Source organism: Mus caroli, unplaced genomic scaffold, assembly GCF_978045245.1.
Source record: "Mus caroli unplaced genomic scaffold, Mus_caroli_1 scaffold_20, whole genome shotgun sequence".
Classification (NCBI taxonomy): Eukaryota; Metazoa; Chordata; class Mammalia; order Rodentia; family Muridae; genus Mus; species Mus caroli.
Genome location: NW_028227275.1, coordinates 43,961,306 through 43,983,479, shown reverse-complemented (window position 1 = coordinate 43,983,479; position 22,174 = coordinate 43,961,306). Strand labels below are relative to the sequence as shown.

The 22,174-nt window shown below is 43.5% G+C and overlaps 1 protein-coding gene across 1 annotated transcript in view; it reads left to right on the top strand.

Annotated features, from left to right (window-relative positions):
• Prune2 (prune homolog 2 with BCH domain) overlaps positions 1 to 22,174 on the top strand; it is a 267,188-nt gene that overhangs the window by 171,021 nt on the left and 73,993 nt on the right. The window contains exon 9 of the mRNA XM_085833931.1: positions 81 to 837. Within this exon, the coding sequence (XP_085690057.1) occupies positions 81 to 837 (757 nt within the window). The remainder of the gene's footprint in view (positions 1 to 80; positions 838 to 22,174) is intronic.

The following is a 22,174-nucleotide window of genomic DNA, read 5'->3' as shown; positions in this document are numbered from 1 at the left end:
TTTTTAAGTGTTTGTTTGCAAAGATCAGAAACTATAGAATGTGTTAATTCAGCCTTTTCTTTCCCACATTCATATTCTAGGCAAGGAGATACTGGAGTTAGAAGATGAGAAAGTAATTCCCACGAAAGGTCCAAAGCAAACAGAATTAGAATACAAAGAAGAAAAACATCCGGAGCAAAGTGAAGACCATCAGGTACTAGCTGTGGACTACATTCTTGTAAGCCATGAAAAAGATTCACCATTGAAACCAGAGGCCAGGGAAGCAAGAGAAAACATACCCGAATTGGAACAATTATCCATAGGTTCCAGAGAAACAGGGCTACCAGAGACTCAGTTAACAGGCACCCCAGACACATGTCAGCCTGAGTCTTTAAATGATGTCAAAGTTCTTTCTGAAGAGAGAATGTCTTCCAAACACAAAAGTGCATCTCTTGAAAACCCTGCACAAGACCAGAGTTGGATGGTCTTGAGCCACAGTGAGGTTGGTGATCCATCTGCAGAAACCAGGGACTCGGGGCCTGAGTCTCCTGATAGAACTCAGGAGCTGTTCTTGAGTCTCAGTTTGGACAAGGGCCCCAAGTCCCAGGTTCTGGAAAGAAATAAGCCTCTAAATTCTTTAGCACTAGAGGAAATTGCTGGTTTGAGCAGCCAGTCAAGGAACAGCAAGAGACAAGGTCAAGCTGGTCTAGATGCAGTTCCAACCCAGGCCGCCACCCACGACAATGAATGGGAAATGCTTTCACCACAGCTCTCCCGGAAAAACAGGAACCCTCCACAGGAAATGGAAGAAGAGACACAGTTCCCTGAGCCTGGACCCAGAAAGCCAAGACCAAAAGGGTAAGCAAAACACTAGATTTATATATATATAAAGTATTCTATTTAGAAATCAGAGAAATACTGAGAGGTTTTGAAACATGAGGATACCAGGGTCAGGAGGTCTTTTCTGACATTTATAGTAAGACATGTCATCAGCAACAGCAATCGCCAGAAAATCATCAGAAAAAGTCAGTCGGCACCCACCCGGCTGACTTCAGTGCCTATGGGACAGGCAAGTGGAACAGAAGTAGCTGATATCAGTATCTCTCTAGGACCTTCTATGTGCAGGGCAGCTTGCAGCTCACATGATCTTCACACGCTGGGCACTGGGGAAGAAGGATAGACTAGGGGAGCAAGAACTCGAGGCTCAGGGTGTTTCTATAGTTGTCTTAGAATCATCTTAAATGAACAGAGTGAATGTTCTGGGTTTCTACGCTTTCTGAAGCCAAAGACCCTACCTTTCTTGTTGGCATACTGATATACTGGCATGCAACAGTTTGTACAAGAAAAATATTCCGTGGCTTCCTATAAATACCTGATTCTCTGGTAGGACTGTTAGGAGACTCTAAGGAGGCTCAAATTCAGTGCACAACACTCCTACCCTAATTGGCTGAGAATTGTCCATCAGTTCTCAAACCAGTGATGCCACCACCATTCACTCACCCAGTGTAGGGTTTTAAGACATTTTTTCCTATGACCCTTTTAAGAGAAGCCAAGGGGAAAGACGTAAAAAACAGAATGTCATTTCTGCACTTGAGATTTGAGGTCTCCTGATAATATTTAAGATGTTCCTTTCTTTCATTTGCCCTTAAAAAAACAGTGAAAAATAAGTTAAGTAGAAGGGAAGATATCTTTTTGCGTTAAAATGAAGTATGATCACATTAAAATGTATGCACCATCACATGTATGTACCTGCACTCCATAAATTAATTAATGCAATTAAAAGATTGTTTAACTGTAGTATAGAAAAGATACGTCCTGACCCATGGCTCCAGCTGCATATGTAGCAGAGGATGGCCTTATCTGACATCAATGGGAAAGGAGGTCCTTGGTCCGGTGAAAGCTTGATGGCCTAGGGTAGGGGAATGCTAGGGCGGTGAGGTGGGAGTGTGTGGGTGGGTAGGGGAGCACCCTCATAGAGGCAGGAGGAGGGGGATGGGATAGGGGGTTTGCGGAGGGGAAACCGGGAAAGGGAGCAACATTTGAAATGTAAATAAATTAATTAACCAATAAAAAAGAAAAGATACCTCCTGCTTCCTACCCTGTTTAAGATCATAAAGGTCACAGTATAACATAGGTACTGTGAATCTGGGTACTTGGATCCTTGCCTAGTTCTCCCCTGACCACTTACATATTTAAAGATTGAACCTCAAACTTAAGTAACCTCATCTATAAAATCAGTGGGCAAGGCCAGGTGATTTCAACTCTTCTTCCTGCAGAATTAAATTTGATGAACTTAATTTGTACGGGAACAAAGTGAGTCCAAAAAGGTTTCCTGATGCACAAACAGCACTTCCTGTTGAGCGTGACAGAGAAAGGAAATGTTAGGAGGATGTTTGAGGGTTTTCGGGGAAATCACAAGGAGTTTTAACACTGAGGCATTTCACTTGGCCTAACTTTTTCCCCTGTCAAGCTACTTTCTCCTCGAGTGACCCCAGATCAGGTACCAGAAGAGCACAGCTAATGGACCCTGGTGCAGCTTCTGCCCCAGTGCTTCACCCTTTCCCCTGAGCCTCTGAAGTAAAAAGACGCTGCTTGCCTCCGTGGCTGCTTTTCCATCATTTACTCTGAACATATCTGAAATGTTCTCCCTGCAAGTTTTTGAGCAAATGTGGTTGTCTACAATAGGGTAGGAAGTACAGCTTCTGTTTGAGCCCTTGTTTCCCATGCCCAAGACCCTGGATTCAATCCTTGATACCAAAAAAAAAAAAAAACAACACAAGACAAAAAGCAAAAGGCCCATGGTGGTTTTCTCGATAGGGACCCAAACCAGAAGCTTCTGAGCAGTCGTCAGAAACCTCACCTCCCTCTGGAACCAGGAATTAGGGAGGAGGCATTTCCTCCTGGCTAATTTGTCAGAATTCTTCCCTGAGATTCAGCTACAGGCTTACGTTTGAGATTTACCTGGAATCACATTCCTAGGCTTGAAGATGTTTCATACCTAGCTAAAGAGTGGGACATGGACAGAGGTGCAGAAAATAGTGGCCAGTGTTGGCACAGATGTAATCCGTGCACTTTTTGCTGTCAACCAGCTCCTAGGCATGGCACATACTGCCTTGGTTTCTGTGCTGACTGGTTTTCTGCCAACTGGACACATGCTAAAGCCATCCAGGCAGACCAAACTTCAATGAGAAAATACCCCCACTAGATTAACCTGTGTGCAAGCCTGTGATATATTTTTTAAGATTTATTTATTTCTATGTGCATTGATGTTTTGCCTGTGGGTATGTCTATGCAAGATTGCCAGATCCTCTGAAAGCAGGGTTACAGACAGTCATGAGCTGTCTTGTGGATGCCAAGAATTGTACCTGGGTCCTCGGGAAGAGCAGCCAGTGCTCTTAACCACCGAGCCATCTCTCCAGACCAGGACACATTTTCTTGACTGATGGCTGATATGGGAGGGCAAAGCCTATTGTGGGTGATACCACCCCTGGTTGGTGGTCCTAGGTGCTATATGAAAGCAAACTGAGCAAGCGATAAGATGGAAGCCAGTAAGCAGCATTTCTGAGTGCCTCTGTATCAGCTCTTACCTCCAGGTTCAAGTCCCTGCCTTGGCATCTCTCAGTGATTGGAATTAATGTGGAAGTATAAAATAAGTCCTTTCTTCCCCAAGTTGATTTTGATGATGGTATTTATTTCACAGCAACTGAAACCCTAATGGTAGCACTTGCCGACGATGGTGGCAATGTGGCACTTGCCAATGGTGGAAATGTGAGCTTATCAGAGTCTTAGGCTAGACCAAGCAGAGGATGAAATACCAGTTCCCAGAAGCATGATAGAAAGTGGCTGGAGAGCCTGGTCCTTTCTATGTAGATGTGTGTGGACTAAGAAGTGAGCGCAGATCTCAATGAATGCCAAGCAAAAGCTCTGGCACTGAGACTTCCTTCCCCTCTCATAAAATGAAGAGAGAGAACCATCAGAGGGGCAGAACATACTCATGGTACTCATGGGGACAAGAGCTGGGGCTGATGAGATGGCTTACAGGGTAAAGGAGCTTGCTACCAAACCCAAGTACCTAAGTTTGATTCCCATAACCAGGATGGTAGAAGGAGAGAGCCAAGTCCTGAAAGTTGCCTTTAAACACACACACACACACAAACACACAAACATAAGAATAACACATAGATACAGAAATGTAAAGAAAAAGGAAATGATCAGTGAGTTATTAAATTCTTGTTAATATTTCCCAGAAAAACAGAATACAGAACACTTACTCATTAAAAACTCTCCGATCTAGGGGTTAGAAAGATAGCACAGCAGTTAGTAGCACTTGTTGCTCTTGCAGAAGACCGGAGTTCAATTCCAAGCATCCACAGGGTGCCTCACAGCAATCTGTAAGGCCAGTTCTAGGCTATTCAGCAGGCATGTATACAGTACACATACATGCATACAGGCAAAACATTCATACCCATAAAGTAAATAAATAAATCTAAAAATACCCATTCAACCCACCACCAACTATATATAAAAAACTATTATATTTGATTTACAAATATATTGACTTTCAGAGGTGTATGAAGTGATCAAAGGAGATAATTCCCATTTATCACTGAGGGAAAATGGCAACTTTGTGTGATCTTTTACTCATGCATGCAGAAGAGGGCAGTGGGAGGAAGAGGAGGAGAAGGAGTGAGACGGATTTCCCCTTGTCATCCATGTCTCTGGAGCATTCAGGAGTAGCTGGCCTTTGTGTTTGTTCTAAGAAGGGAGACATTCGGTGCTCCCTAAAACATTGATGATGTTTAAATGCACTGTATTTCGTCTGCTTCTCTCTTCACTCTGCTTAAATTACCTTTCTTCTTGTCTAATAAAACTATGCTTGCGGGGGGGGGGGGGGGAGTTGAGACAGGGTTTCTCTGTGTAGCCCTGGCTGTCCTGGAACTCACTTTTTAGACCAGGCTGGCCTCGAACTCAGAAATCTGCCTGCCTCTGCCTCCTAAGTGCTGGGATTAAAGGCTTGCGCCACCATGCCGGGCTAAAACTATGCTTTGAGAAGAACTCATCTTTTCCTATCTGAGTGGCGTTGTTAGACCTTTCACGAGACCTGCAGAGCCAGGCTTCTTAGGTATTAATACATCCATTTTCTCTCTTTTAAAAATTACTTTTACTATGTCTTAATTACGCACTTGTATACATGTGAGTGTGGGGTACCTAGAGAGGCCAGAGGCATCAACTCTCCTCAAGTGGAATTATGGGTAGTTGTTTTCATCCTCTGGAAGAACTGTACCCATAACCCACCTCTCCAGCCTCTACACTGGTTCTCATTACTCACATGGATGTCAAGAGTGGAAAACAGACTCTCTCTTGGTATTGGATATTGGGGGTACAGAGGATCCTGACTATTTGGTAGTGATAATTAAATATCCTCTAAATTGCAATTTCCTTCCCTCTTTCCTCCCCATCTCCTTGTTTTTCCTCCACTTTCTCCCCCTTGCCCCGTTTTGGAAGCTACCCCCTCTACCCCCATCTGTGTCTTTCTGGCCAGCCACGTGAGAGCAGTCTTTATGCAATAAGTGATCACAAGTTAACAAGAATGTCATTTTCTTTTAGTCTACCCAGCTGCCATTTGAGACAAGCCTTGCTAGTCCTAGTTCCTGCCTTGATGGAGTTATCTGAACGAATAGACTGCTGAAGTTATTTTTTTAAAAAATGAGGGAATGGTACAGTTTAGACAACTTCTGTCTCTCATTTTTAGCCCTGTGCTTGTCAATATGGCTCGGCTACTGACAGGCATATTTTCTTATATGTCTGTAGTTTGATCCATTTATTTCGATTCCTGCATTTCCCACTGAAAATCACAAAAGGCTTAAGAGTTTCAGTGTTCGAAGAGATAGGTTGAAAGTGGCTGAGTCAGCTCTTACTCCTGACATCTCAGTCTTTTTTTTTTTTTTTCACAAGTAATACGTTTAATTCTTTTTTTCCTTTTTTCATCTTTGGGGTGCTGATGTGAGTTTTTTTTAAATTAGGTATGTTCTTCATTTACATTTCCAATGCTATCCCCAAAGTTCCCCATCCCCCCCCCCCCACTCCCCTACCCACCCACTCCCACTTCTTGGCCCTGGTGTTCCCCTGTACTGAGGCATATAAAGTTTGCAAGTCCAATGGGCCTCTCTTTCCAGTGATGGCCAACTAGGCCATCTTCTGATACATATGCAGCTAGAGACACAAGCTCTGGAGATACTGGTTCATATTGTTGTTCTACCTATAGGGTTGCAGATCCCTTTAGCTCCTTGGGAACTTTCTCTAGCTCCTCCATTGGGGGCCCTGTGATCCATCCAATAACTGACTGTGAGCATCCACTTCTGTGTTTGCTAGGCCCCGCATAGCCTCAAGCTGTACATCTGTCTTACCACCCCACTCCCCACCCCCAGCTCTTTCAGCCTGGACACAGATTTCTCATCATAGGAGAGAGGGCTATTTCCGGTTCAGTGGCTGCTTCCTGCTGAGGCAGTGTGGTTCTAGCTCAAGGGGGCCGGAGGACAGAAGGAAGCCAAAGTTCTTCCGTGTTCCCTTTCAGTTTTCCAAATGATTGTAGATGTTTAGAAACTTTACAAGAGGCAGCTCTTGTACCAAAATGAGGTGGTTCCTCACGGCTGCTCGGAGGGAGGGGCAGCACTGAAGAGCCTGTCTATGCTGTCAGCTTCTAACCTGTGTGAAAGGCCACAGTGTACTCCTGGTTGTGCTTGAAATGCAGAGTGGCAGAGCTACCTTCAGAAGAAAAGCTGATGGACAAGGATGGTATTGAAGACAATGAGACAACCGGGCTTTTTTCCAAAGATACGTTTGTGTTTGTATCTGCCTGCCTGCCTGTGTTTGCACCCCACTCCTGCATGCCACAATGCAGGATGCACAGCTTTGGGGAGTTGATTCTCTCCTTCCACCGTTTGGGCCCTGGGGGTTGAACTCAGGTTGGTGTATTTGGCAACAAGTTCCTTTACCCATCGGCCCCAACATCATGGCCTTCTAAAGCAGGGTGTCTTGGTATTTTACACCACGGCCTAAAAGATAGATTATACTTTCAAGTTAGGAAAATTCGAGGGAGATTTAATTCTGTCACATTTATGAAGCTGGTGGCAGTATGTGAGGTGCCCACAGTGTCCAGTGTACAGTGGTCCAGTACAGTAGTAGTGTAGCTGTTAGTGCATGCCCTGGCTCTGATGAGGGGAGTGGCAGCCTAAACCCAGGAGGATTTGGGGAAGAGGAAGAAGAGTGTGAAGAAGGGGAACTACCTGAAGGAGCTCAGCCAGTCTGAGTAGTGCCCACTCCTTAACTATTGGTCCCAAATCAGCAATGGTTTTTGCCCCATCTATTTTTTGTTTGTTTGTTTGTTTGTTTGTTTGTTTGTCTGGTTTTGGTTTTTGTTTTTAAGTGAGAGTCTCCCTGTGTAGTCCTAGCTGTCCTGAAACTCCCTCTATAGACAAGGCTGACATCAAACAGAAATCTGCCTGCCTCAGCCTTCCCAGTGCTGGGATTAAAGGACTGTGCCACCACCCTGATTTTGCCCCTTCTATTTGCTAATGTCTGGAGACATGTTGATTGACACACGGAGGAGGGTGTCCATCTTAGAGGGAGTACAAGTGAAACATTCTGTGACATCCCACAGCATCGCCCCAGCTCCAGATGCAGAGTGGAGAGCATGTCCGTCCCACTGACTTGCTTGCTTTCTTCCTCTTCTTGCCCATCTGAAGAGAGCTCCCATTCATCTGTTGATTTTCTGCCTCCATCTGTGAGACTGTAATTTTCAAGAAAGCATAAATCTGGTTTCTCTTATGAAATGTAATACCCATGATCCTTAGAATAGGGACTGCCAAATAGTAAGTGCCTGGCAAGTTTGCCTGATTGAACAAAACACAAACAAACAAACAACAACATAAATGTTTGCTCAACATAATTATTCCTCTCCCCCCATCTTTCTTTTCCTGAGACAAGGTCTCATTACACACAGCACTGCTGGCCTAGAGCTGCCCTTGAACTTGACTGATCCTCCTGCCTCCACCTCCTGAGTGCAGGGATTAAAAGGATATGCCACCATGCACAGATATCAAAATTTGCTTTTAATGACAGTGTAAAAAATTAAAATGTATTTAATTCCCTTTGCTGAAAAGGAGACACTACACTTAGTTCGTGAATAGTATGTACCTTTTTGTTTAAAAGTTTGTGTGTGTGTGTGTGTGTGTGTGTGTGTTTTAAATCCATTCTCTTGTAATTTGAGACCAAAGTTGCTCATTTCCTGGTGGTCCTACAAGGTTTTTAGAGCCCTTTAACTTTCTTAAAGTGTCTCTATTCATTTCATTGAACCTCATTGAGAAAGATGCCTGATTGGGGCTTTTCTTGGTCACTTTTGGTTATTGTTGTCTACTTCATGGCTTTTACAGTCTCTTCTGTTTGTCCTTTTCTCTGCTGGAGAAGAACAGTCTACTTATTCGTCATTTATACTCTCCACTCAAGAAGCTATTGAAAATACATAATCTTCAAAGACCTTTCAAATTTTACCTTTGGGAACTCAATTCATTAAATAACCATTGGAAAGTAGCAATTAGGTTCTGAGAAAATAATGTCAACTCTACTGGAGAGTGTGATGTCTACTGTGTCCTTTTTGCTAAAACAATAACCAGGATGTTACTTACTGCATTTAAGTAATGATTTATTAAAAATAAATAAATAAACTGCCTCCATATAAAAACAAATTAATACCTTTGCTCAAGTACTAACACTAAGTTAGGACTACTCCATCTTGCTATAGCCTGGGTATCTAGGTACATCCTATAAGACAGAAGGAACTATTGTCAGCAGCAGTGGTCTGTATCCCCCCTTTAATGCAGCATCTTTAAAGAATGTTAAGCCGGGTGGTGGTGGCGGCGCATGCCTTTATTCCAGCACTCGGGAGGCAGAGGCAGGCAGATTTCTGAGTTCGAGGCCAGCCTGGTCTACAAAGTGAGTTCCAGGACAGCCAGGGCTATACAGAGAAACCCTGACTCAAAAAAAAAGTGTTAAAATATTTATGATTAGCCTTGTGGCATAATTTAAAGATTTAAAATTTTTTAATTGTGTTATTTGTGTGTGTGTGTGTGTTTGTACAAACATTTGTACATGATTACAGGTGCTAGCAGAAGCCAGAAGAGGGTGTCAGATTCTCCAGGAGCTGGTGTTACAGGCAGTTATGAGGCCCCTAAGTTGAGTGCTAGGAATCAACTCTTCTGCAAGAGCAGCGAGTGTTCTTAACCTCTGTGCTATGCCCCCATTGGTAAAAATGTAGTCAGTCTCCATAGCAACTTCTGAGTTTTAGAACAGATATGACTGAAAACCGTTCTCAGCCTTCACCCTGAACAGGCACATTCCCCAGGCTTGATAGCCTGATAGCCCTCTTCCCTCTCTCCATACAGTGTGGCTCATCCTGACTCTGGGCATCCACTGGTTCTTTAGCTGAACTTCTGCCACCTGAAGTGACCTTGGAATCACAGTGTTGCCACCACTGAATAAGTTACTCGAGAAGGGTTTCTCAGAACTACTAATAATTCTGTTGACTTTGCCTGTTTGTTTGTCTTGTTTTGTTTGGAGACGGTCTCACACAGAATCCTGGGTAGTCGGGAGCTCTGCTTGTCTCTGACTCCTAAGCGCTGAGAGGAAGGTATGTGCCACCATGCCTGGCAATTCTAGTGAATTGTGTAGACTTTAGTTAAAGATATAAAGATATAAAAATGTGTCCCTTTTCCTTTACTTGCGGTCCCTGAGTCAGGAGGAAGACACTAAATGCCTTCTTCAATCAAGAAGCTAGTACCTTTTCATCGGCACCACATTCTGCTGACTACTTAGATTTTTTTACGTTGGCATTACATCAGTTAGAGATGACCCCAAAAGTGTCCCATCACCCTATTCTAACACAGTCCCTGCTGCTTCCACCACAAAAGGAGGTTGTCTAACACACAGGATTTCTTGATATTTTTCAAGTTGATTTTAGTTAGTTGATTTTAGTTGATTTTAGTTTATTTTTAGTTAGGCGGCAGGATGCACCAGGAGGGGGTGCCTTAGTGGGCCCATGCTGAGGTACCAGCCATATGACGATGGATCTAGTATAAAATAATAAAATTTACTCAGGGCATGAGAAGTGGGGTGAGAAGGGAGTGTGGGAAAGAAAGGGAACAGAGAAGGACAGAAAGAGAGGAAAGAAAGGAAGAGGCCAGCTGAGAACACATAGAGAGGGAGGGAGGGAGGTGAGAGGGAGAGGACAGGGAGAGAGAGAGAAAGAGAGAGAGAGAGAGAGAGAGAGAGAGAGAGAGAGAGAGAGAGAGAGAGAGAGAGAGAGAGAGAGAGAACAGTCCCTTTTATAGCAAGCCAGGCTGTATGTGGCTGTTGCTATGTAACTGTTGGAAGAAGCCTAGACCATCCATATTTTTTTATCTGATAATGTAGATTGATATTCATAAAATTAAAGCCTGTACAACTTTACAAAAGCTTTGAGGTTTTTAAAAAAAACATTTAATTTATTTATGTGTGTGTGCACCTGTGTCTGCATGAGTTTATGTCTACCATTTGCATGCTGGTACCGGGAGGAGGCTCAAGAAGGTGTCAGATGCCATGGTGCTGAAGTTACAGGTGGTTGTCAGTCACCTGGTGTGGGTGCTAGGAACTGAATCTGCGTCCTCTGCAAGAACAGGAAGCATATTTAATCACGGTGCCCAAAATGTGAGTTTTAAAAATGTCTCTAATTAAGAGTTGGTATGAAGTTTGGGTATGGTGACTCACATTTGTAACCCCAGAGACAGGAGGACCACCATTAGTTTGAGACCAGCCTCAATCTAGCAATACCATTTTTCAATAAATGAATAAACAAATAAATAACAATTGGGCTGAAACTTATTATGTTCCCGTCTAGTATATAAATGTCCTTTGATACTTTACTTGCCATAATTATATCGGTACTCCAGATGGCATTTTTATTTTGTTATATATATATATATCTTTACTCACTTACTCATTGAATCATTCATTCATTTGGAGAGGGTCTTGTGTATCACAGGCTGACTTCACAACTGCTATTGTGCTAAAGATGACCTTGGCATTCTGTTCCTTCTGCTTCCACCTGGATGCTGGGATTATAGGCATGCATCACCATGCCTGGCTTATTAAGATTGAATCCAAGACCCCTGTACACATGAGACAAATGCTTTACTAGTAGAATGGCATCCCCAGTCTCTGCTGGCAATTCTAGAATTAATAGTAGTGAACATTTGCTGCAAAGCTATTTCAACCCAGCCCCGCTGGATAGGTTATCTTACAGTTTTAAAGTAGCATTATTATTGCTGTCTGTGAGCTGGAGGGCCGAGGCGCCATGCTGTTTAGATTCAAACTCAAATCTCTGTTTGCAGCATATTTAATCCACCATGCACCTTAGAGCTGTATGAATCTTGGGTGGGCATCCTGGCTTTTCTAGAACTTTCTGACTTTTTTTTTTTCTAGAACTATTTTTCTATGTTTTTTTTATGGTTCTCTGTATTATCTTAATCATTGTTCATTAAATGCTCAATTACCTTCTTTTGTAGATACGCTGTGGAGGTAGTGTGTGTGTGTGTGTGTTTAAAAGGTTTCTAGGAACGGAATCTCTTTCAAACTTGTATGTTGAAGAAATTCAAATGCAGCCTTATTCAGAGAAAGGAGTGGCAGCAGTTTTCGTAAAAATGACATAAAAATCAAGAGGGTATTTGTGACTCCATAACCCCGCGGGAGTATTTTCTATTCCCAAACGCTGCCTTGCCCAGCTTCTGCTCCAGCGCCAGGCACAGCAGGCTGGTGCACTAGGAGATCTAGGAGGCAGGTGATCAGCCTTATTTAGATGTGCCAGGGATCACGTGACCAGAAAATGGAGGCGAATCTGTAGTTGGTGTTAACTGCTCCAGAAGGGAGATGCTGAAGCGTCAGAACCGCGCATCTTTCTGTTCCTCTCGCTAGCAAGCCTCCTGTCACCCTCAGAAGGTAGGTGGGTCCTGGTCAGACTTTAGGAAGATTGGGCCGGGCGAGGAAAGATTGCAATGGAGACTGTCCTTCTTGAAGCCTGTCTATTGCCGCTGGGAAGTTGGAGGAGGGAGGAAGGGGCAAGAGGAGGCTGGATTCTGCCCGGTCCCTCACCCCTGACACCCGACAGCTGCGTGTAATTCATTCTGACCAGCTCAGAACCAAGGAGCAGGCAAGCTTTCGATTTCTCGCCCCCTTCCTGGCTGCAGACAATTATCTAACACACCTCTGCATAGCTATAATCAATTTTTATTCATTTATGTCTAGGATAAATATGCAGACAATAAATTAGAGGAAGTGACCGTGTTAAAACTGTTGAGACCGCCGAGAGTGGATTACTGTAATGTCTGGATGTTGTGGGCAGGCTGCCGGAGTAGTGAGGAGTTCACATTTTGCGTTTCTAAAAGTTATCGAAGCTAGTATAACAACACCCACTTCTCAATATTTTTCTGATAAATCTTAGAACATTTACAACCTACCTGATTTCTAAGCTACAGAAGTAGGTCACCCTCAAAAATGGGCTTCTGCTGTTCGCACTGGCCTATCAGAATTAAGAGACAGAACCACTATTTTATGTATGAAATGTCAGTATTTCGCTGAAAAAGTAAATTGTGTAAGCAATTAACGATAAAGTGCCCCTGGCCACTTTAGAAGATAACACTCGATTTCTACCCGGCAGAGGTGATGGGTGGCAGATCCTGTCCTGGAAAGAGAGCATTGGCCATGTTTTAAGGGAGAGGGGCATCCTTTCACCAATTGCCCAACTCTCTGCAGATTAGTATCAGATAACTGACTTTGTGAGTAGTTTTTAGACCCATATCCAACCAGGAAAAGTGCCCCTAGCCCCAGCTCCACCCCAACCCCACCTATCCAGCCCCAGCCTCAGCCCCAGCCCCACCCAAGCCCCACCCAAGCCCCACCCCAGCCCCACCCCAGCCCCAGTCCCCGCCACCACCACTCAGCCCTGCCTAGTCACCCCAGAGCTCCAGGGCTCTAGCACCATCCCCATCTCTACCCCTTCCCCCTCCTCAACGCCCCCCACCCCCAGCCTCCCACAGAGGAAGATGGGAGCTGCTTCAGAATAAGCCATCTCAAAGTCTTCATGTGATGAAAGTTTTCCTGGCATTATAATTGGTAATATGCCCAGAACATAAAAATGTAGGATAATTAAATTTAAATAGTAAAGAAAATAGACTGTGGGGTGTCAATTGTTGAGAAATTTTATATCTACACACCTTGAAAACAAAACAACAAAAAATGCCCACTGCTCTTATTGACAAATTAAACTCTCTTAGGGTAGGAGAAAGTGCATTACAATGGCTTGAACCTCCTTGCCCTTTACTCAAAGGCAAATAAAAGAAGGTGAGTCTGTTGTTTTTCTGGAGCTAACAACCTCTGGGGGCATCTCAGGGGGCCGCTTTGTAATGCAAAGGTGGCTTCTAGAACCTAAACAAAGCCTGAAGCCCCGCGGGCTTCCCTTTAACCATTGGGTTAACTTTCTCTTTGGTGCATCTAAGTGAATTTCTTTTTTCATCCCATTTAGTTTTTCAACCTTCAGTGGCTTTGGGCTTTTAGCAAAATGTAACCCCATATATTTAAATTTCTCGGTGCTGGGAAAAGCAAAACACCTACTAAGTTCAGGAGGAAAGTGGCACTTCCGAGTTAGTTTACAACCTTTGCTCTTACATCTAGAGAACGAAACCAGACTCTCAGCACAGGTATATTTATTATGAACAGAATGCTTTCCCTAAGGGCTGCATGTGATCCAAAGCTAATTAGGATTCACTCTCTTTCTTCACCCTCGTTGGGAGGAGAAAGTGAAACAACTGGCTTGGCAAGGACAGAATGAAGGCAGTTCAGTAAGAGGGACAACAGAGGGACTCTGGGTGCTTTCAGGTAAGAGATTGGGCTCTCCAGTTCCTTCGTGGTAGAGGACAAGAATGAGGACAAGGGATGAGGTGGAGTTAGGGATAGGGTAGAATTAGAGATAGGGTAGAGGTAAGGATAGGTTAGAGCTAGGGATAGGGTAGAGGTAGGGATAGGATAGAGATGGGGATAGGATAGAGTTAGGGAGAAGGTAGAAATGGGGAGAGGGGAGAGTTAGGGATAGGGTAGAGATAAGGATAGGTTAGAGGTAGGGATAGGGTAGAGGTAGGAATAGGGTTGAGTTAGGAATAGGGTAGAGATGGGGAGAGGGTAGAGTTAGGGATAGGGTAGAATTAGAGATAGGGTAGAGGTAAGGATAGGTTAGAGCTAGGGATAGGGTAGAGGTAGGGAGAGGGTAGAGATGGGGAGAGGGTAGAGTTAGGAATAGGGTAGAGGTAAGCATAGGTTAGAGGTAGGGATAGGGTAGAGTTGGCAGGTTAGGAGGGAAAATGTTTCTGATGAAAAGAATTCCCTAATCCAAGTATAGTCAAGTGAGCCTTCAGCAACACATGGAAGACTAAGAGAATTTGATTGTACGTAAACAGTAGAACAATTAGGAGAGTTAGGGAAGACTGACTAAATGGCTGAGTCCTGAGATTTCAACAACACCCTTTGAATTAAATGTATTATGTTGACTGTGGAAAGCCAGTGTTTTTGAGTTAGGGCTGCCTCGATGGTGTGGGAACAGTGGACTCAATATGGCAGCAGGTGGAAATCTGACTGTACATTATGGGACTGGACCTGAGCCTGGGATCAGAAGGAGGGAGAAAGTTTCAGAGCCACAGACAGGAAGAAAGTTGGAGGACTTGGAAATGGAAGACAGCCAGGACCCATGGGTTGTTGCTCAGGGACTTGTCAAACTTGAGGTTGGATGTTGGCGTCATAAAGCATTCAAATAATGAGAAAAGGACCACCAAAGTCAGATGTAAGGCAAAGGCGACTTTATTTACCAGGGGAAAATGCTAACTGGCTATGTTCACAGTCAGTCTTTGAGCTGACAACATGACCCTGAAAGGGCTTGAGCAGTCTCTCTCTCTCTCTCTCTCTCTCTCTCTCTCTCTCTCTCTCTCTCTCTCTCTCTCTCTCTCTCTCTCTTGCATAAACCTGTGTTCAGGGGATAATAAAGAAGGAACTCATAAAATGAGAAGTGAGGGTTAGTTCTCGAGTTCAGGGTGTGGTGGATAGCGGGATAGTGATGCAGGCTTTTTCTGAGACAGTGAGCGGTCTTATCTCAACCTTTATGGGTTTCACGCAGGCCAGGTGGTTTTACTGCAACTGCGAAGAAGAATGAGGAGCTTAAGGATATGCGGTTAAGATAGGGGCAGCAGATCAGTGCGGAGTTTGCTGCTCTGGTGAGTTGCATAAGAAAGGTTAAGAAAGTGCCGCTCCTCTTCAGAGCAAGATCACTCCAACTCAGGCAGTGGCACCAGCCAAAAAGGAAAATCCAGGTCTGTCTTCAGCCTGCCATGGCCCCAGAGTGTACCTTGGTCTCTATATGGTTGCTGCAGACTCCTATATAGACTGTGGTGTAGTACTAGGGAAGAATATGAAGAACAAGGGGAGATTGTCCTTTGGTTATTCCCTCCTGGGCAATGATTGTGTGACTCATCGTAGACTTACCAGCTGGAACACAGGATCAGACCAAACACTGCCCATGGCAAGTTCTAGAGAGTGACTCATAGGTTGTAACAACAGAGTGAGTCTTGACGGTTGGCATAGAGGAGGGGAAGATACAAGAGGATACGAAGGCTGTTTTATTGCTCTTTATTGCTTCCCAGTAGTATCAATCGCCAGCTGTCATCTGGAGAGCTCAACTGGGGCTTTGCCCTCCTGCTACCTCCTCTAGGTGTTACTCCTGTCTGTCCATTTCCAAAATCACCACCAATGTGTCCAGCCCTTCCTGTGCTGTTCTGTGTGGATTTGTCTCTTTTCTCTTTGGTCTCCTTGATGTTTAGATTCATGGAGAACAGATATGTATCTGATCCATTCGTTTTGTAATTCCCCTCTCCCAGACTAGTTAACACTTCTGTATGCTGTCAATATTTAAATGTTTGTTGAAGTTTTCCTGGAACAGTCTGCGAGGCAATCAGTGAGCATTAGGGAGAAGCCACATCTGTCAGGGTTCATGGGAGGCTGGTCTGAAGCCATGATGATTCAGGTATATTTTCATCTTATAGACAGATTTTATTTTTTTCCCCCAAATCACTTCTAGTTTAAAATGTAGTAGCCAAACACATCCTTTCCACCCTGCTCTGAAAAGCAAAGTTTGGTGTTACCCAAATCCAGCTTGGGAGTCCTAGTTCTCAAGCCACCATTACCCATGAGCAAGAGAATCAGGAAGCAAGGGGATACAATGTCACCAGTTAGCAATCGCATTTTCCCACCCCCCCCCCATCCCAGAAATATCTCAGAAAGGTTGATGAAATGAGAAGTTCTAGAAGTAGCTAACCTATCTAAAATAAAGCAGGAGTAAAAACACCATAATATGATCCCAGGAGTGTGGGGAAGAGGAGAGGTAGGAAAGACAGATGAATGGAGAGTTGATGTTACTGAAGTAAGGAAAAACTGGTAGTGATGACAGATAAAAGTCAGGCTGGGGATGGACAAGCCCCATGCCTCTCCAGGCCATGAGGATGCTTTCTTTGTGTGTTAGTCTAAGTCAGAGGTAATCAAGCCTCCTGCATTACTGTGCAGTCAGAGACTAGATCCCCTTTGATGAGCCTTTCATGATGCCTTGTGTATTTGAGTGTTTGACTTTAGCTCAAGCTTAATTCTGTCTTATCTTGGTGAGTGTGAACCAATGGTTGCCTATTAATTTTGTTTCCCATCCCTAACTTTAAATACAGTAAATAAAGTTTGTGTGTGTGTGTGTGCCCGAGTGTATGTAAGTGTATCATGTGTGTGCAGGGGCCTGTGGAGGTCAGAAGAGGGCATCGGATCCTCTGACACTGGAGTTATAAGTGTTTGTATATTTTCCAGTTTGACTTTAGCATGAGCTTGCTTCTCAGTAGCTTGGTGAGTGTGCATCGAACTTTGGCTGTTACCTTTATTTCTCATTGAAGACGTGCTGGGAACTAGACCTGGGTCCTCTGTATGAGCAGTACATTCTTTTCTAAGCCATATTTTTAGCCACACCCTCAGTACTATTATCTGCCACCGGGGACCTGGTAACTAGAAAGTGTGAGGTCTGTATAAGACAGGCTCACGAAGTCCCATTTAGTACTGTGAGTCCGTGACCATTGTTTAAAAGCATGAGCCGTTTCTCTGGAAACAGCTTTCTACCCTTACACCATGAAGACAAGCCTATGAAAATGAAATGACTAAATGAATCCATTCTCTTTATGAGGTTAACAGTCCTGTGTGCTTGTGGATGTATCCCCTTGGGAAAGTAGGGAATTAATCAAGGCTTGTAAATTAAGTTTGTAGAACATGATTAAACTCTACAGTGGGGCACGTGTAAGTAAAGATTTCTCTCCATCCTGGCGGCCTAACTTTGTGCATGTGTCTCTCTAGATCTGTCAGGCAGTAGTACAGGACATCTGAGAGACTTGAGCTAATGTGCTCCTTCCAGAATGCTCTTCTTTGCAAAATGATTTGTCAGAGGAGATTTTGCCCCGTGTTAGTTTGCTGGAGCTTCTTTAACAAAGTTCTGCAAGCAGAGTGCCTTATACAACGAAACTGTATTTCCTCATAGCTCTAGAGGGAGAATTTGAGGTCTAGGTGATAGCTGAATTGGTTTCTTCTGAGTCTTCTCTCCTTGGCTTGCATATGTCTTCTTAGCCTTCTTGTGGTCTGTGTCTGTACATGTCCAAATTCTCTCTTCTTACCAGGACACCATTTAGGTTAGACTAGGATCCTTCCTCCCCAGTGACCTTGTTTTCATTAATTAGTTGAAAGTTTCTCACTTTTTCCTCTTTACATCAGTCTGGGTCCCCAGTGCGTGGATGACACCATTCACAGTCGCAGTGTGTTTTTACTTTTTAGTTCGCCAACATATCTTATTATAGGGGGTCCAGTCATCAATATATGAATTTCGGAAAATGTAATTCAACCTATACCAGATACTTTAAAAGATGACAGTTGATCTATAAGGAATTCCTCAGAGTTCCATCATTGGTGACAGGTTCCCAACTTCCAAAAACTTCAGAGTCTTAGATTTATTTCTGGGTTCTATGACCAAGTTCACAAATCACAGTGATGGGCTATGGATTTAAATCAATCAGTAAATGCCTATCTCGCTTTTACAGTTCAGTCCTTATCACTGAATGAAACCAGACCTGGTAGCCCATCCCAATCCCAACATTTGCAAGGTAGTTGTGGGAGGATAATGAATTCAAGGTTATCTTCAGGCATATACTAAGTTTGGGGCTCTAAATAATAATAATTCTAGTAAGTTGCAGTTACTCCAGAGGGCCTAGTTTAACTCCAAACCCTCTAAAAGTAGGAATAATAGCAGTAGGAATAGTAGATCTTTAGTCAAAAACTTGAGTCATCTCTTTGAAATGTGCATTAGTCATTTGTTTTACTACTACTGTGACCAAAATACCCAAGAGAAACACTGTAAGAGAGGAGAGACTTACTTGGGCTCAAGTTTCAGCGGTGTCATTCTATGGTGGTATGGAGGGTGCGCCATGTTCACCATGACTGTCCAGGGTGCCTAAGCCCTCCTATCTTGCTCTTGTATTTTGATATCTCCTTCTTTCTCCTTTCTATTTGTCTGGTCCCCACCTTATGCAATAGTGTTGCCTACTTTCACAGTGGGCTCTCCCTACTTTGTTACTCGTCTCTAGAAATCCCCTCCCAGGTACTCTATAAATATATTAATTAATAATCAAAATAACTAGCAAATAATGTATATTATATAGATCAATTAAATATAGCTATTGATTAGCAATAAAAAAAAAAAACCTTATCAAGCAGATGTAGACCTTTGGCAGTTATGCCCGCTCCTGTTTCCAATCATTCTTTCTGCCTCCCGGTCCACTATGATGTGAATGGCCTCTGCAACACACTCCCATGTCTTCTTCCTGTGTGACAGGCTCTCAGAGTGATGCTTTCATCCAACACATATATCAATCACTAATTTCAAGGACTGTTGCTCTGAAGTGTTCTGAAGCTTACCCCACGTTCATAAACAGAAATGTATACATGTAAACCCACTTGTTTTACTATCACAACGACAGGACACTTCAATGCCTCCAGACCACAGAGGGAAACTAACAATTCTTTGTGGAATACAAACAAAGAGAGCAACAAAGGCGACATATATTTCCCAGTCTATTTTATCTCTCACAGCAACTTTGAGTCTGCGGTCCATACTATAAAAGATTCAGGAACTCATTTGATTCTAGGCAGAACGGGGCAGAGAAACTTAGATCATAGTCAGGGTTTTTCTTTCTCTTCCTTCCCTTTTCCTCTTCCCTGTTGTCTCATCTCAGCTATTGAATCTCAGCTATTGCTACATGCACTGAGCTTCCCATGCTGGCAGCTGGCAATCTCCACAGCAAGCACTTATTCCTTCTAATTGCCGGCAGAGTCTGCAGTGAGTCTAACTGGAACAGTTTCGATTATATGCTTACCCTAGCACCAGTCACTGGTGGAGGGTAGACATTGTGTCGGTTGGACTAGGCTGGCCTCATTGTCCCTGAAGGCAGAACGATTAACCTCAACTCACTAATCCTTGCACTTGTACTTGTGTCATTATCAAAAAGGAATCTAGGCAGAAACACTGTTCTAATTAAATATAGTCAGTCATTAAGGGATGTTTTCTCTAACTGCTATTGCCGTTACCAGTGGCCAACCATGATCCAAAAGTATTAAGTGCCAAATTCCATAAATAAACAAACCATAACTTTTTTGAAGAAATAAAACCACACTATTTATTAAAGCTCCTACTAGAGCTTACTGTTTTTTTCTTTTTCTTTCTTTTTCTTTTTTCCCCCTCCCAGGCATCAGCCTGGGTTGTTTGGGGATTTCCACAGGACCTCCTTGGCCAACAACTCAACCAAACGAAATCCAGTCCTGCTACTGGGAGTCTTGCCTGGCTACAAAAGATGGCCAGTTAAGCCTCCGTGTACTTTATTACTAAGAGTCCTTATAGAGCACACCCTCACAGGATACAAGAAGACTCTACTTCACCAGGTTTCCACACCACCCTCAAATGCCCCCCAATTCCAGTCATCTCTCCACACACTCTCTCCCTCCATCCCATCTCCACCCTTACCCAATCCCTCCCACACCCATCTGCACCTTCCCCCAGTCGACCTATAAAATCCATTCCATTTCCCCTTCACCCTTTAAGCCCTCCTCTTTACTCAATCTCTTTGGATCTGTGGATTGTAGTTTGATTATCATTTACTTAACAGCTAGTATCAATTGTAAGTGAATAGATGCCATATTTGTCTAACCTCACTTGTGTCCTGGTAAGAAGAGTGGATTTGGATACACGTAGACACAGATCATGTGATGGCAGCCACATGTAAGCCAAGGAGAGAGGACCTGCAGGAGACGAACCCAGCTATCACCATGCAACCCATATTCTGGGTCTGGATTACCTCACTCGGAATGATTTTTCTAGTTCCATCCATTTGCCTCGAATTGCATAATGTCTTTTTTTTTTAACAACTGAATAACACATCATTCTGTAAATGGACCATATTTTCTTTACCCATTCTTTGGTTGAGGAGCATCTAGTTTGTTTCGGGTTTCCAGCCATTATGTGCCGCAGACCCTCTGGGTCCCTGTGTCTGCGTGGAACGGGGTCTCTCGTCGCGGGTGGGCAAAGCGTGGATAAGCGAGTGACAAACAGACACACACAGGAGAGTTCGTGTGTAGAATCTGAATGTAATCTTACAATTCGAGCTTCAGACTTTTTATACAGAAGACGATAAAGAAGTTGGGTGACATACCCGCAAGGTACAAATGAGGTAACCGGATGCTTAATGATTCTTACACAGAACAGAGGAATGAAAACACAAAGATCGGAAGGAACTGGGCAGTAAAATAACTGAGACAAAGTCAGCTCTATCTAAGGTCAGCTATAGTCATAGAAGCCAGGTGTGAGAACTTTACACTCCCAGGGCAAGGGCTTTCACACCCAAGTCATGGTTCTAACTAGGGAGTCCCGTTCTAGCTAACCATCTCATGAATAATGCAATACTCTAAAACCACAGCCCGATCTGTTTCCTAAACCATAGTAAATTCCTGTAAATAGGTGTAACTCAGCTATAATACTAAGCATCTATTCTGGTTTCCCCTACGGTCAGAAACTTCTTTCTTCCTAGGTGATGGTAGATTCCTGTGAAGGGCAGTGACCTAACTTTTAGTGTAATACCAGGGGCAGTACTGAAATCCAAGCCCAAGGTCTCGCTAAGGACGAACTAGGACTGTTGGAACACTGGTTTAGCTATGTCAGAATTCAATCTTAAAAGGCACTTATGATAGGAAAATATTGAAAGAGAGCACGTGGATCCATACATTAGACTAACTTGGGAATGGAACTCGGGAATGAAAAGTTACTGTATGGGTAGGGAACGCTAGACTCCAGGAGGAGAGCTTCTTTGAAACTCTTTTGCCTCATGAGTGACTTTTAAGCCTCTCGGCTTGTCCAGTTGACTCGACCAGAGAGCGTAGCAATTATGCATCAAACCACAATAAACGTAGTTGAGCAAGAGTCTTTGTGCTAGGATGGAGTGTCCTTTGGGTATATGCCCAAGAGTGGGATAGCTGGGCCTGGAGATAGATTGATTCCCAATTTTCTGAGGAACTGCCATATTGATTTCCGTAGTAACTGTACATGTTTGCATTCCCACCAGTAATGGAGGAGTGTCTCTTTTGCTCCAGATCCTCACTAGCATGACCTGTCACTGGTGTTATTGATCTTAGCCATTCTGACAGGTGTAAGATGAAATCTCAGAGTTGTTTTGATTCGCATTTCCCTGGTGGCTAAGGAGGTTGAACATTTTTTTGTTTCTTAGTGATTTGAAATTCCTCTATTAAGAATTCTATGTTAGATCTGCACCCCATTTTCTAATTGAATTATTTGGATTGTTGATGTCTAGTTTCTTGAGTCCTTTATATATTGTGAATATTAGTCTCTAGTGGATGTAGAATTGGCAAAAATCTTTTACCATTTTAGAGACTGCCATTTTGTCCAATTGATGGAATTCTTTGCCATACAGAGGTTTTCAGTTTCATGAGGTCC